Below are 16,563 nucleotides of genomic sequence, written 5' to 3'. Positions count from 1 at the left end.
TTTGCTTAGGAGACTATAAAAAGATAATTTGGCTGAGTAGTGGGTGAACAGTGAAACTGTCCTGAAAAACAAAAAACAGAAGATTGGGTATGAACAGAAAAAATGGAAAAGTGTATACATTTAGATGTATGAAAAGAGCCTAGTGGTGGTGCATGCCTTTGATCCCAGCACTTGGGAGTCAGAGGCAGCCCTGTCTACAGAGTAAGTTCCAGGGCAGCTATGGATACACAAAGAAACCCTGTCTTAGGGGAAAAAAGAGAAAAGTATATGAAAAATCAACCAGGAATCTGTAGTCCCAGCATTTGGGAGACAGAAGAGAATTGCAAGTTTGAGGCCACCCTGGACGTACCAGACCTTGTTTCCAGAAAATGTGTGTGTGTTTGTCAGTGTAAAAATTCTGTGTCTTTAGAACAGAATTTAGGGTTAATATGAAGGGTATTGGGAATCTTGGCTCCTGAGCCTGATTCTATAGTTTACTGATTGTTTTTGGCAAGATGATTTTCAGTTTCTCCTTAGAATAAGTGACTAGATTCCTATAGCATATTCTATTAGCTAGCAAGCCATGTCTGTCTTTCATATTATCCTAATCTCATAAAATTGGATGTTTCAAGAAATGTTCTTTCCTGTTACTGGCAAATATTAGAAACTAAGATCTTGTATTTGGTCTGTTGTTGGTTACAATAATGTATCTCCCCCTCACCACCCCCGGAGCTGAGGACCAAACCGCTCTACCACTGAGCTAAATCCTGAACCCTACAATAATGTAGTATCTTCATTTCTGTGGGCTTTTTGAGTTGATAGCAAGGAAGTATGTAAGTATTCCAATTGGTGTATATATGCAAATTCATGGAAACTTTTTTAAGTGACTTTGTATTAAGCTAAACAGTCATACTAATTCTGTTTGCCCAGGTGGGTTCTTCCAGTCTCTCTAATTTGCTTATCTATAAATTTTTACTCCAACAGAAAAAGTGGCTCCCTTCCACCATCTATTTAATTCACTTACTGTTGATAAGCCTGTGCAGTGTCAGAGTCATTGACCCATCTGCCATGGGAACTAGCTCTTTGAGCTAGTGTGGTACTTTGAAAGGTTCGGATTTACTGAGCACACCCCTGTACCCCTCAGTGAGATTGTTTTATGGTCCGTAATAAAGCTGTAGATTGTTTTGTCTCAATGTACATGTTGTCTTTGATCACTTGAATTCCTAAATGGTTTTGTTTGTTTTGTTTTCTAAAACACCAAATTTCTTTGGATTTATTTTTACTTTTAATTGTGTATTTTTATTTTACTTTTAATTTGTGTATTTGTGTCTGTAGGAGGTTATGCATAAGTGTATATGTCTGCAAAGGCCAGACTTGGGAATTGTAGATGGGTGTAAGCTTCTTGACATGGGTTCTGGGAACTGAACTTGGGTCTTCTGGAAGAGCAGGTAAGCACTTTTAACTGCTGAACCATCTTTGTATCTCTTCAAAAATGTCTGTCTCATTTGTCTATGAATATTACAGAGTTTATAAGGAATTTGTAGTTCGGCATTAGAACATATTAGTTTACATTGGTCAGTATGGTAAATTGAGCACTTTTCATTTTCTGTTTTGGACTTGCCTGCAAAATAATGGTTTTGCTTGTAAAGAAGAGCCAAAAGTAGGCTCAGCCTTCTTTCTGTTTCTTTTTCCTTTAATTTTGTTTTGTTTTGAAAAATACAGAAGTAGTTTGTGGGGCTAGAGAAATGGCTCAGCATTTGCTGCTCTTGCAGAGGACCTGGGATTGGTGGTTCTCAGCACTCACGGTGGCTCACAGTCATGCATAATTGGGAATTTGACCTCTTCAGGCAAAACACTCATTCAGAGGTGTGTGTGTGTGTGTGTGTGTGTGTGTGTGTGTGTGTGTACACCAGTGTCTCAGCCTTTCTGTAGAGGTCAGCGGACAATTTCAGGGTCAGTTCTTTATAAATTTACCATGTGGGAGGTAGGGGTGTTACTCATGTCATGATTGGTATCAAGTGCCTTTTACTTTTTAGACAGGGTCTGACTATCCTGGATTCTATGTAGACTAGACTGGTCTTCAACTCACATAGATCTGCCTGCCTCTGCTTTCATCTCAAGTGCTAGAATTAAAGGCATACATCATCATGTTTGGCAAGTTTGCTTTCTTAAGTATTTTTAAATATGCACCTCACTAGTACTAAGCATATTTATACCAAATCTTTAGAACCTTTTCAGACTCTTCATATTAAACTCTCCTTTGTTTCTTCCCCCCAACCCTTATCACAATTCTGTTGGTGTACCCTTTTTTTTTTTTTTTTTTTTTTTTTTTGGTTCTTTTTTTCGGATCTGGGGACCGAACCCAGGGCCTTGCGCTTCCTAGGCAAGCGCTCTACCACTGAGCTAAATCCCCAACCCCCTGTTGGTCTACCTTTATATTTGGACACTTAAGATGCTTTATGTGGGCTGGAGAGATGGCTCAGTGGTTAAGAGCACTCGCTATTTTAGGACCCAGATTTGACTCCCAGCACCCAAATGGAGGACCATAACCATCTGTTAATTCCATCCAATTCCTGTAGGTCTAATGGCTCTGACCTCCAAAGGCACCAAGCACTCATACACATAAAAAAACACATGTAAAAAAATTTTTTAAAGACACCTTAGGGAGTTGGGGATTTAGCTCAGCGGTAGAGCGCTTGCTAGCCCTGGGTTCGGTCCCCAGTTCCGAAAAAAAGAAAAAGAAAAAGAAAAAAAAAGACACCTTAGTACAGTGGTTCTCAACCTTTCTACAGATACAGTCCTTTAGTACAGTTCCTCTAGGTGACCTCCATCCGTAAAATTACTTTCCTTGCTACTTCACAGCTGTAATTGTGCTGCTTTTATGAGTCATAATGTAAGTAATTGATATGCAGAATATCTCTTATGTGACCCTGGAAAAAGGGTTATTTGATCCTCCCCAAAGTGGTTGTGACCCACACGTTGAGAACTATTGCCTTAATGTCTCTATGTATCTGTAACAGGCTTGTTTTCGTCACTATTGTTATACTGATGAACCTTCATGTACAGATCTCTGAAACCCTGCTCTTAATTTTTTGGTTGTACAGCCAGAGTGAAGTTGTTGGATTAACTGTATGGTAGCTGCTTATCCATAGCACTTACATCATTTTATAATTCCACTCATGGTGCACAAGGGAACATTTACTATCATATGGATTATATTTTTAGTAACAGCTTTGTAAGCTTTTGTATCTTGCTGTGTTTATAACAATATGATGAGTTTTGGTAGAAATTGTGGGTTTATATTGTTTCGAGAATGTGGGAAGTGTTCAAGAAAAGAATGAAAGTGGGTAAAAGTAATAGTGTAGCCAGAGTGAAAGGTGTGAGTGATAGCCACAGGGTGAGTCACCAAGAAAAACTCAGAGGAAAACACTTGGCACTTGTGTACATTTCAGGTTTTTGATTTTGTTTAAGGTAGGATCTCACTATATATTTTATCAGGCTAGACTTATAACCAGGTGGGTGTAGGACTCCCAGAGATCTGCCTGCTTCTGTTTCCCAGGCGCTGGAATTAAAGGTTATGCTACCATGCCAGGCTGTTTTCTTTCTTTCTTAGCAGTTGTGGTTTATTGAAACGATGAGCAATTAAAGTAGCTGGTACTCTGCTTAATGGTTTGTTGTGGAATCTTAGAGTACTCATGTAAGAATGTGTATACCTGAGAACTGAACATCAGCAGTGTCCATAGGAAGTCTTCAATGTGAAGTGAACCTTTGTTATTTCATCTTAATGTTTTAATCAGTAGTCACTGTAAATTAGATGTGAAAGAGATTATGGACATTATTTAGGAGATGGCTGATGGGTAAAGGTGCTTGCCACCAAGCCTGATAACCTGAGTCAAATCCCTGGACTCAAGCCGTAGAAGGAAAGACTCCTTAAAGATTTTCTTTTCACAGCTCTCAGGAAGAGGTCACACATAATAAATAAGTATAATGGGACTAATTAATTAAATATCCTTGGGCTATGTATTGTTTGATACTGTATGTGAGAGAAAGTGACAGACAGGGTTTCCTGTGGTTTTGAGATTTTACTCTGTAGCCAAAGACAACATTGAACTTCTGATCTCCTACCTGTGCTTCCTGAGTGGAGCACTGGTGTAATTTTATTAATTTTTGATAGCACTTCACAGTTCAGACAGGCCTTTAATTCAGGGTTTTTCTGTTTCAGCCACCCAAGTACTAGTACACGTATGCACCAGAATACCCAGTTTATATGGTGTCATTAGATATTCTTTTGACTTTTACTTTTAATTAACTGACTTTAGGAAAGTCCTTTCATCTCCCAGGGTTCACTTTTCGTTTTTTATAGGCTGAAAATTAAAAAAAAAAATTTTTTTTTTTTGTTCCATGATTTGAAACCCTGATTTTAAACAAGGAGGCTAAGGTTAGTGGCTTTATGGAATTTAAAATGGGAAACAGCACATTGTACATTCCATTCTTTTTGCAGATAGATCATGGAAGGGAAGTGGTTACTGTGTTTGCTACTGGTCCTTGGAACTGCAGCTATTCAGGCTCATGATGGACATGATGATGACATGATTGATATTGAAGATGATCTTGATGATGTTATCGAAGAGGTAGAAGATTCAAAATCTAAATCAGATACCAGCACTCCTCCATCTCCAAAGGTTTGAAGTAGATCAATCTTTTTCTTTTTGCTTTTATGAGACAGGGTATTACTTTGTGGCCAGGCTGTCCTGGAACTCAAAAGAATCCACCTGCTTATACCTTCTGAGTGAGGGGATTAAAGGTGTATGTCACCGCTCCCAGCTTAAAGTAGACCCTTTTATCTTTTGGTTTAAAAAAGAAAAAAAAAAAAAAAAGTGAAACCAGAGGCTGAGGATATATAGTTGCTTGCCTGTTGTTTTGACACTTCCTCACCCCACCCCCAAAACTGGATTGTTTTTAAAGGCAAAGCAGCTTAAAAAAATATTTGCTAAGCTTTCTGTCAGCCTTTGGTACATGTGGATTGAATTCAGGGACAGCTCTGAAAGCTCTCTGACAATTGCAAACAAACCCCGAGAGTAAATTCTAAAGAATGTTACTAAATGACCCGTTCCTTCCAGTACAACAAGGATCTTCTGTAGCTCTGGATGCCTTGGGATTTTGATATCCATCAGAGGGGCTGTGATTTCAGGCTTGTGTCACTGTGCTTGGTTAAAATACTGCTGCTTAATTAATTTTATGTTTAACATAGGTCACCTACAAAGCTCCAGTTCCAACAGGGGAGGTTTATTTTGCTGACTCCTTTGACAGAGGGTCTCTGTCAGGGTAAGTGTTTTCCTGGGAGTAAAGGTTTGAGAGGTGAATGTCTTCTAAATAAGACAGTAGTGGGGGGGGGGGCTGGGGATTTAGCTCAGTGGTAGAGCGCTTACCTAGGAAGCGCAAGGCCCTGGGTTCGGTCCCCAGCTCCCAAAAAATACAAAAAACAAAAATACAAAAAACAAAAAAACAAAGACAGTAGTGGGAAAGCTCTAGATCCTTTTTAAGCAGTATTGGGGCTGAACCTAGTATCAGGCATGGGAGGCAAGTGCTCTGCTGTGAGCTACAGCCTGAGACAGTGGCCTGGGATAGCATGTCTAACTGCATCTCGTCATACATGGATGTATTGTGGAACTTTGCTTCCTGTTGCTTTTATTCTTTTTTTTTTTTTTTTTTTTTTTTTTTTTGGTTCTTTTTTTCAGAGCTGGGGACCGAACCCAGGGCCTTGCGCTTCCTAGGCAAGCGCTCTACCACTGAGCTAAATCCCCAACCCCGCTTTTATTCTTGTTCTTCTCTTCTACCCTAGATTTTATTCTTGGGGAATTTTCTTTCTCTTGAGTCTTGTTGATTAGGCTAGCTGGAACAGGAGCATGATGGTACTTGAAGCAACATTTACAGTCACTTATTTTAACTGTGGGATTTTTCTTAATTACAGGTGGATTTTATCTAAAGCCAAAAAAGACGACACTGATGATGAAATTGCCAAATATGACGGTGAGAGTTCCATTTGTTCTAGACAATTTCTTTTGGCCTCCACATGAGTGAATGCGCACGCACACACGCACACACTCACTCACACAAACCTGTTTATTCTAAAAATATCTTTATTTTTAAATTAAAATACAATTACATTGTTGTCCTCTTCCCTTTCCTCCCGCCAATCCTTCTCATGTACCCCAATGCTTTCAAATTCATGATCTCTCCTTATTACTATATTTTCCCCAAGTATATAAATACAGCCTGTTCCCTTATATAATGTTATTAGCATGTATATGATTTCAGGGCTGACCACTTGGGAACCAGTTTGGGTGTTCTTCCTTGGGAGGACTTCCTTCTACTCTCAGCATTCCTTAATTGCTAATAGTACTTTGTCTAAGGTTGAGACCCCATGAGATTCCCTCTTTGCGGTTAGCTTGTCTGTTGGCGTCTTCCTTGTTGAGGTCTTCTTGAGGCAGCTGTGTTGATGAGACTTGAGGAGACAGGGTCTCATTGTATGTATCCTTGGCTGGCCTAGAACTTGCTATGTAGACCGGGGAGATCTGGAACTCATAGTCTTGACTTTACCTCACAAGTACTGCAGTTAAAGGCTTGTGCTGCCATGCACAGCTAAGAATAAGTAATCTGTTGCTCTTTTAGAGATAGGGTTTCTCTCTAACAGCCAGGGTTATTCCAAGTTGCTCTCTAGACTAACCTCAAACTCACAGATCTTCCTGCCTCTGTCTCCGGACTGCTGAGATTAAAGTCTTGTGCCGCCACACCTTGCTGAAAAATAAGTATTCTAAGAAGATATTTTCAATTTTTTTTTTTTTTTTTTTTTTTTGGCTTGGGAATTATATCATCTTTGTATATGGGGCTTTATGTGTGATAGAATTAGAACTCTTTTTTTTTTTTTTTTTTTTTTGGGTTCTTTTTTTTGGAGCTGGGGACCGAACCCAGGGCCTTGCGCTTCCTAGGCAAGCGCTCTACCACTGAGCTAAATCCCCAACCCCAGAATTAGAACTCTTAATAACCATTTAGAAATGAAAGTTTCTCTTTAGTATGACAAATAGGCCACTGTTATTATTCCAGCCATGTCTTACCATATGACAGATATACATGCACACTATGGAACTCAGCTCAGATGTAAATGTAATGGCAAACATTGATTATTTTTATACTTATACAACCCAGAATTTAAAAGACCTTAAATAGTGTGGCTAACAGTCAAGAGCCATTTTGTATTGTTTTGTAGGAAAGTGGGAGGTAGATGAAATGAAGGAAACAAAGCTTCCAGGTGATAAAGGACTTGTATTGATGTCTCGGGCCAAGCATCATGCCATCTCTGCTAAACTGAACAAGCCCTTCCTGTTTGATACCAAGCCTCTCATTGTTCAGTAAGTTCAGTGCCTTCTTGATACTTTTCTAGAAAGGGTAATTTCAGGTGACAGTATGAAACTTGACCATACTAAAAAACCATATATTCATAGTAGGATTTTGTGTGAATTTGAGTATGTTGAGTAGTTTTATTTTTAACTGCTCAAAAAAAAATCTGGTTGTTTACCTTCTGAGAAGCAAACAAATGTCTGCATTTTACATTAAGGATTACTTATATATTTTGGTTTTTTGAATGTTGTGTGGTTGAGTGGCCACATAAAGGTGGTAGATGATGGATCCCTTTGTGTGGCTAATCATGACATTTGGTAAAACATGATCAAGCTGGGAGAAATCAATTAGGAAATATGATCTTTCAAAATGCCACAGGAGTTTTTTTTTTCTTCTCTCTCTGAAACTAGGTATGAGGTTAACTTTCAGAATGGAATAGAATGCGGTGGTGCCTACGTGAAGCTGCTATCCAAGACCTCAGAACTCAACCTGGTAGGCTGTCTGTTTATGTACAATTTGCTTTATGAATCTTAGAGCTTGGGGTGTAGCTCACTGGTAGAGTACATGCCTACCATCTGCAGGGACCTGGGTTTAATCCCCATCATTTAAAAAGAGAAAAGAGATTGCAAGACCTATGAAAATAAATGGTGCCCTGCTGTTGAACCATGGAGGCTTATCACTGATGGGCTTTTAACTTGAGAAGATGACTGTTGAAAATTGAGCTATATCTTATTTCTGGTTTCTTAACTGTGGAATTTTTAGGTTTTTGTTATTTGTTTTGTTTGTTGTTGTTCCTTTGTTTTATTTATCTTTATTTTTGACACAGGATGTCATTGGGTATAACTTGCTGCATGGAATTTGCTTTGTAGACCAGGGAGGCCTCAAACTTCCAGAGCTCACCTGTCTCTACCTCACAAATGCAGGGATTAAAGCTGTGTGCTAGCAATTTTCAGTTTTCTCAAGCTTATTTCTTGTTTTTGAAAGAAGTCTATATGCATTTAACTTTTTTTTAAAAAGTATTTTAGTATTTCTAATGATTGCCAGTTATTTTTCATTGGTATCTGAAGAAGCCCTATAAAATCATAAGGTTTTCTTTAGCACTAATAGAATAATTTGCATGTAGTTTTATGAGAGGAAGTATATATTTTTCAAAGTTTGCTGTTTGAATTCTTTGATTAGAGTAACTTAAAGCACTCCACCTTTGTCTCTGAAGGATCAATTCCACGACAAGACTCCGTATACTATTATGTTTGGTCCAGATAAATGTGGAGAGGACTACAAACTGCATTTCATCTTTCGCCACAAAAACCCCAAGACAGGTGTATATGAAGAAAAACATGCTAAGAGGCCAGATGCAGATCTGAAGACCTATTTCACTGACAAGAAAACACATCTTTACACATTAAGTAAGAAAAACCACCTGTTTGGGGGCTTAAGACATTACATAGTTAGCATCTAGTTCATGTTAAGATTGTATAAGCAAAAGCATTTCTTTATGAAGAATCTTTTGAAAAGACCCCATGTGCTGTCTTCCAATGAACGTGGGTAGTATGCTTCAGCCTTGTCAGGAAACTACTAAACCACCTGTGGATTAAAGAGGAGAAAACTTATGATAACTAAGATGTCCCCATACCCTTTGAATAAATTAACATCTTTTGTGGTCACGGGTTTACTATAGAAAGAAAACATGCACTAATGCCAGGGACATTAAAGGCCATGTTGAGAGCCCAGGCTTAGTATGCTGAGAAGGGAACAGGTCAGTTTTAGAGAGATCCCTGCATAGATTTTAGCCAGGGTGTGAGGGTGTTCACCCACAAGGCCAGTGTACTAATAGTGTACTAATGTCCTCTTAGAATGGACATTTTCACTCACATCTACCCATTGACCTACAAAGTTGCAGAATAAATTATTTTATGTTCCTTTACATAGCAATAGGAGTTGCAATCTGTTCACTACATCAACAGATTAGTAATGTTTTCATAATATGAGATGTCTTGTTTTGGTTTTTGAGACATGGTTTTCTGTATAGCCATGCTCTCCTGGAACTTGGTGTATAGACCAGGCTGGCCTTAAATTCAGAGATCTTCTTCCCTCTACTTCCTGAGTGCTGGGATCAAAGGCATGTATATATTAGTATGTTTCTGTGTCTATAAGTGAAGACCTGGAAGTGAAAAGATTTTTTTTTTTTTTTTTTTTTTTGGTTCTTTTTTTCGGAGCTGGGGACCGAACCCAGGGCCTTGCGCTTCCTAGGCAAGCGCTCTACCACTGAGCTAAATCCCCAACCCCAAGATTTTTTTTTTTTTAAGATTTATTTATTTTATTTTATACAAATACAAATACAAATACACTGTAGCTGTCTTCAGACACACCAGAAGAGGGCATTGGATCCCATTACAGATGGCTGTGAGTCACCATGTGGTTGCTGGGAATTGAACTCAGGACCTCTGGAAGAGCAGTCAGTGCTCTTAACTGCTGAGCCATCTCTCCAGCACAAGTGAAACGTGTGTGTTATATGTCTGCATGTATGCCTGTGTACCTCTTGCATGCCTGGTGCTGAGATGTAGGAAGAGTATATTGATGCCCTAGAGGTAGAATTTTAAATACAGTTGTAAGCCACCATGTAGGTGCTGAGAATTGAGCTGGGTCTTGTGGAAGAACAGCTGCTGTTCTCAACCACTGAGCCATTTCTCTAGATCCTGTCAGTGTGGTTTGTGGGTAATTATGTGGAGGTCAGAGGACAACTTTGAAGATGTTTCTTTCCTGCCCTAATGTGGGTTCTTGGACTCTAACTCAGAGCACTGGGATTGTGTGGCACGTGCCTTTATCTGCTGCTGTAGTGTTTTACCAATTTGTATTTAAAATTAACTAATGTTATTTTGTGACAGGGTCTTGCTATGCAGGTATGTCTGTTCTAGATTTTTCTATATAGTCAGGCTGGCCTCAAGCTCAGATCTGCCTGCCTCTGCTACCCAAGTGCTGAGATTAAAGGCATGTACCATTACACAAAATGCTTTTTCTTTTTCTTTCTTTACTTACCTTATTCTTAAACTCCTATATAGCTGAGAGTAAAATTGATGACCCTCCTATCACCTCTTATCACCGTAGTGTTGAGATCACAGGAGAATGCCTCCTTACCTTGTAGGTCTTTATTGCTGTTTTGAGGCAGGGTCTTGTTGTATATGACCTCAAACTAGTTTGCCTAGCAAGTACTGATATTAGAGGTATGCACAATTACATCTTGCCTGTGTGTGTGTGTGTGTATGTGTGTGTGTGTGTGTGTGTGTGTGTGTGTGAGAGAGAGAGAGAGAGAGAGAGAGAGAGAGAGAGAGAGAAAGCGCGCGCACATGTGTATGCATGCGTTTACTCTGCTGGAACTGAAGTTAGAGATGGTTGTGAGCCACCATTGTGGTTGCTAGAAATTGAGCCTGGGTTCTTTGGAAAAGCAACCAGTGTTCTTTTTTTTTTTTTTTTTTCTTTTTTTCGGAGCTGGGGACCGAACCCAGGGCCTTGTGCTTGCTAGGCAAGTGCTCTACCGCTGAGCTAAATCCCCAACCCCGCAACCAGTGTTCTTAACCAATAAGTAATCTTTCACGCCCTTATTTATTTTTAATTACTATTTATATATATGGGTATTTTTTATCCATGTATGCCTTTATACAATATGTGTGCTTGGTGCCCCTACAAACCAGAAAAGTTTATCAAATCTTTTGCAACTGAAGTTATAGAAGATTGTGAGCAGCCATTTAAGTCCTGGAATTGAGTCCTCATCCTCTAGAAGAGCAGTTAGAGCTCTTAATTAATGAGCCATTAATTCAGGTCCTTTAACTATTTTCATAGACATGGACCAGGGTAAAAGTGCTTGTCCAGTGTGTACAAGACCCTGGGGTTTGAGCTTATTATTATTTATCATTTGTAGAGGCAGGTAGATCTCTGTGAGTTCAAGGCCAGCCTGATGTACAAAGAGAGCTTTAAGACAGCTGAGGCAAGACAGAAACCCTGTCTTAATAAAACCAAGAAAAGAAAGAGAAAAAAAAATCATTTGTAACTTCTAGGAACCCAAGGAAATGGCATTGGGGCCCTAGGCTCTTACAGAACTAGGCTTTGTTGACTATGACTTTTTTTTTTTTTTTTTTTTTTTGGTTCTTTTTTTTTGGAGCTGGGGACCGAACCCAGGGCCTTGCGCTTCCTAGGTAAGCGCTCTACCACTGAGCTAAATCCCCAGCCCCGACTATGACATTCTAACTCCAAGTACCCTGAACTCTGTTTCATGACTACCCACTGGGTCTCTCTCTAGAAGATATGATCTACTGTGTTAGATTGATGGAAATGTTGGAATGAGTGGTTTAGTCAGTATTTCTAATTGCATTTAATTTCTTTTAGTCTTGAATCCAGACAATAGTTTTGAAATATTAGTTGACCAGTCTGTTGTGAACAGTGGAAACCTGCTAAATGACATGACCCCTCCGGTAAACCCTTCACGTGAAATTGAGGACCCAGAAGACCGGAAGCCTGAAGATTGGGATGAAAGGCCCAAAATAGCAGATCCAGATGCTGTCAAGCCAGATGACTGGTAAATCTTGGAGATCCATCTTTGAATATTAGTTTACAACGTGTGTATTCTACATGGCTTAAACCACAAATGTTGATAAAGTGAGATACTATTATGTAAATACTCTGTGATATAGTCTAGGCATGTTAGCACATGCCTGTAATCCTAGCACTCAAGAGGCCAAGGCAGAAAGATTGAGTGTGAGGTAAGTGTGGACTACATAGTAAGACCCTATGCTTGCTTGCGGGGAGAGGAGGAGAGGGAACTTACATAATCTATTTTACAGGAGAAAAGTACCGATTACTCTGATGGAAAAGAATACAGTGGTAATATATATTATCCCTCACTAGGTTATAAACTACAGGGTGCTAAAGCTTTTGTGGTTTGTCTGTGCTGACAGGGTCAGGGTCAGCTTGTGGCAATCTTTTTGTACAGCCATTCTAGTGTTTCATTATTGCCAGTTAAACTGGGTTACAGTGCTAAGGATTTAACCCAAGTCCTCCTGCATACTAAAAACATGTGTTATATTGCTAAGTAACACTCCTACCACCCACATTGAAAGCTGTTAAAGTTCTTGAAATTTTTGTTTTTGAGACAGTTTCCTTGTGTAGGCTTGGGTTTCTTTGAACTAGACTGACCCTGAACTAACAGATCTCTCTGCTTCCTAAGGTCTGGGATTAAAAGCATTGTACCACCACGCCCAGCTCACCAGCTTTTTTTTTAATGGGATGAAGAGAGTATTGAACTTTAAAATATCAGGCGAAGTTACACGAAGCTTTGAGGTCATCATAGAGTTAATTTAAAACTAAGATAGTCACAAAACAGTCTCTTTTGAGGGAGTTATTTCTCAGTGTTAGAGGACATGAGGCCTTGAGTACGGTGCCAGGACACTAAACAGTACAATTGAGCACAAGTAGAATATTTTTGATTACCAGCTGAAGTAGTACTTTTATAGCTTCTATATGACAGTGGTCCCTGCACCATTCATTCCTGGTTCCTGAGGAGGCCAGAGGAGGAAACTGGAGCTATAATGGTTGTAACCTGCCATGTAGGCACTGGAACTTAAACTATGGTCACCTGAAAGAGCAGCCAGTGCTCTTAACCATCTAGCTATCTTTCTAGCTCCTCTGAGTCTTATTTTAGATGAGATACCACCTCCACCTCCATGCCCTGCCCCGCTCCCACCCCTTTCGGCCATGCACGCCTTTTTTAAAATGCTGTTTTCTGTGTAATCTAGGTTAATCTCATCAGGATTCTGTCTCAGCCTTGACAGTGCTGAAATTGCTGTATACTGCCATGACCATCTTGCGTACCTTTTTTGTGGTGCATAACACAGTGATGGTTAATGTATCTGCAGTGCTCTATGTACAGTGCTATCTAATTGTAGGGTGTTATCATGTACCCTACTGTCACTCCCTTGTCCCAGACTCTGGCTACCACTCATCTGCCTGTTTTCTGTTTCTGGATTTCTCCATTGAGAAATTTATCGAAATAATATTGAATAATAATATTTGGCCTTTGGCTTCTTGTGGTCAACATATTGAAACATTTTTATGACTGAGAAATACTTAATATACTATGCTTATCCATTTAACCATCACGTAATTGATAGATGTGTAGGTGGTTGCCCCTTTTTCAGATACAAACTTTGGGATGAAATTGTTATACAGTAACTTCCAATTTTGAGGAACTGAACCTTTCTTTTCACCAGCACTTATTTTTTATTTGTTTTCCCTCAGAATTTCTTTTTTTTTTTTTTAAAGATTTATTTGTTTATTGTATCTGGGTATACTATAGCTGTCTTCAGACATACCAGAAGAGGGCATCTGATCCCATTACAGATGGTTGCGATCCACCATGTGGTTGCTGGGATTTGAACTCAGGACCTCTGGAAGAGTGGTCAGTGCTCTAACCGTTGAGCCATCTCTCCAGCCCTCCCTCAGAATTTTTTTTTTTTTCTCGGAGCTGGGGACTGAACCCAGGGCCTTACGCTTGCTAGGCAAGCGCTCTACCACTGAGCTAAATCCCCAACCCCCCTCAGAATGTCTTATTGTAATGGCCTTCTATGTGGATGTTTGATAGTGTGGTATATTACCATGGTTTTAATTTATATTTCTCTGATGACCAGTGAGGTTAAGCATCTTCTCTTGTAACTCTTGAAGATTCCTGTAGTTCCATTAGAAAAATCTTTACTTGATCTTTAGCTGCTGTTTTTATTTGTTTCTTTGTTCTTTTTCTTTTTTTCTTTTGGACAGTAGCTCAGATAATGATTTATAAATGTATTTTAGAATGAATTAATCTTGGTTTGTAAAAAAGACTACCATGACTGATTCTCTGGCCTGGGTTATCATACCTGGTGTTTTCTGTTTTAAGGGATGAAGATGCCCCTTCTAAGATTCCAGATGAAGAGGCCACAAAGCCTGAAGGCTGGTTAGATGATGAACCCGAGTATATTCCAGACCCTGATGCAGAGAAACCAGAAGATTGGTGAGTTTGAGTTTGCTTTTATAATTACCTGTTTTTTTTTTGTTTTTAAAATTTATTTTTATTTTATGTGCTTTGGTGTTTTGTCTGCATGTTTGTCTTAAGTGTGTCAAGTCAGTTGGAGCTGGATCTGGAAGAGAAGTAAGTAAAATCAGGCATTTAATCCTAGCAGAGGCAGGCAGATCTCTGAGATTGAGGCAAACCTAACCTAGTCTACAAAGTTAGTTTCAGGACAGCCAAAGCTGCTGCACAGAGAAACCCTGTCTTGAAATCAAAGCAATAACTGCGTGCCCCTCTCCCCAAACAAAAAACAAAAGAAAAGAAAGAAGCTGGGTATAGTAATAGCCGCCTTTATCTCAGCACTCAGGCAGGTGGATCGCTGACTTCCAGGGGTACCAGAGAAACCCTGTACTAAAACCAAAAGGAAAAAGAAAAAAAGCCAACAGCCCAGGTTTGAGTGAAAAGCCTTACAAAAACTTTACGAAATTTCACTGTACAAAAACAAAGTAGGTTGTTAATGAAAGCTCATTGATATTGGGAATGAGAAATGAGAATTTGTTCTGTTGTATGCTGCTGATACAGCTCTAACGGCATCTTGAGAGCATAAGACTAGCAGTTTGTCTATATAACTTGTTTATATCTCCACAGGGATGAGGATATGGACGGAGAATGGGAGGCTCCTCAGATTGCCAACCCTAAGTGTGAGTCCGCCCCTGGGTGTGGTGTCTGGCAGCGACCTATGATTGACAACCCCAATTATAAGGGCAAATGGAAGCCTCCTATGATTGACAATCCTAACTACCAGGTTTGTGTCTCCTGATGGTTTAGGTGTTTTTGTTCATTTCTTGGTGTCAGGGCAGAAGTTTGATCAATAGTAAGACCAGCATATCAAGAAGAGAAAGTAAACTTAAGAGACAGGTGAATAATGGGCTAAACATAAAACTTAAAGACAGGCAAGAGAAGTGTTTGAACTTGTTGTGTGATTGTCTTAGTTTGGATTTCTATTGCTATGAAGAGAAACACCGTGACTAAGACATCTGTTACAAAGGAAAGTATTTAATTAGGGGTGGCGTACAGTTTCAGAGGTTCAGTCCCTTGTCATTATGGCAGGAAGCCTGCAGGCAGACACAGTGCTGGAAAGTTCTACATTTTGACCAGCAGGCAGCAGAATGGAACTGTGTGCCATATTGGGCAGAGCTTGATCATACAAGAACTCAAAGCCCGTCCGTCCCCACAGTGACATACTTCCTCCAATAAGGCCACACATGAGTCTATGGAGCCCATTTTTATTCAAAACCATCATAGTGACATTTATCTAAAAATAAAAGTAGAATAGAAGAACTTAGGGTATGTATACTCTATTGGTGAGTGCAGATTGGCCATAAGGGAACTGTGATGGGAGTCGAGACAGCAGATTGCTTGGTCTCATCGTTTTCTTCACCTGCCTAAGACAGGCGCACATGAAGTGTAGTAATATGTGTAGTGAGTTATGAAGCTCCACTTGTGGAATGTAGGTCCTTAATCTGGCTTCAGTTTCTAAACCAAAAAAGCTATAGGAATAGATTTTCACTTAGATTTTTAGATGTATGGTGGTACATCTATATGCATATATTGTGTGTGTTTTTCTGTTGTAAAATGGTTTTAGTTGTTCACTTAGATAACTGTTCAAACAAAAAAATTATACTTTAGCTTGCCATTTGGCTATCTGGATTTTTTTTTTTTAATGCCTATAATTCTAACATTTGGTTGTTGGCACGAGGACCAGGAGTTGAAATGTCAACTTCAGGTTTAACTAGGAAGATCAGGAGTAGTTTAAGGTATCCTGGGTTAGAGTCATTGCAGCTGAAACCATCAGATGTTTGTAGTCAGTACTTTTTTATTTGATCTTTAGAGCTAAATTACTAGTTGCTAGGTGAAGACTGTACATTGTATATTTTAATCACTACTGGGAAATGGGAAATGGCTGTACTGACCACATTCCACCATCACTTATTAAGGGTGGAGTGAGAGACATAGAACCAGGTGTTAGTATAGAACAAGATCCTGCAGATTGGAAATTGAATTTGGTGGTAGTCCAGAATTCAGTACAAAAACATCACTAGCATTTATTGTTCTGTGCTTGTTTAAATTTGACAGTTAATGTTTATCTTCTT

At 39.3% G+C, this 16,563-nt stretch overlaps 1 protein-coding gene across 3 annotated transcripts in view; it reads left to right on the top strand.

Annotated features, from left to right (window-relative positions):
* The window catches only part of Canx (calnexin), a 33,014-nt gene that overhangs the window by 9,700 nt on the left and 6,751 nt on the right, over window positions 1–16,563 (top strand). For all 3 annotated transcript variants that reach the window (NM_172008.2, XM_008767680.4, XM_008767679.4), the window contains 9 exon segments: window positions 4,481–4,661; window positions 5,231–5,304; window positions 5,951–6,009; window positions 7,247–7,388; window positions 7,788–7,869; window positions 8,591–8,783; window positions 11,758–11,947; window positions 14,300–14,413; window positions 15,059–15,215. In NM_172008.2, coding sequence (NP_742005.1) covers window positions 4,488–4,661; window positions 5,231–5,304; window positions 5,951–6,009; window positions 7,247–7,388; window positions 7,788–7,869; window positions 8,591–8,783; window positions 11,758–11,947; window positions 14,300–14,413; window positions 15,059–15,215 — 1,185 coding nt within the window. In that variant the 5' untranslated portion in view covers window positions 4,481–4,487.

The sequence above is a fragment of the Rattus norvegicus genome, chromosome 10, assembly GCF_036323735.1.
Source record: "Rattus norvegicus strain BN/NHsdMcwi chromosome 10, GRCr8, whole genome shotgun sequence".
In the NCBI taxonomy this organism is placed as follows: domain Eukaryota; kingdom Metazoa; phylum Chordata; class Mammalia; order Rodentia; family Muridae; genus Rattus; species Rattus norvegicus.
The sequence above is the reverse complement of the archived record's forward strand: the minus strand, read 5'-3'. Positions and strand labels throughout refer to the sequence as shown.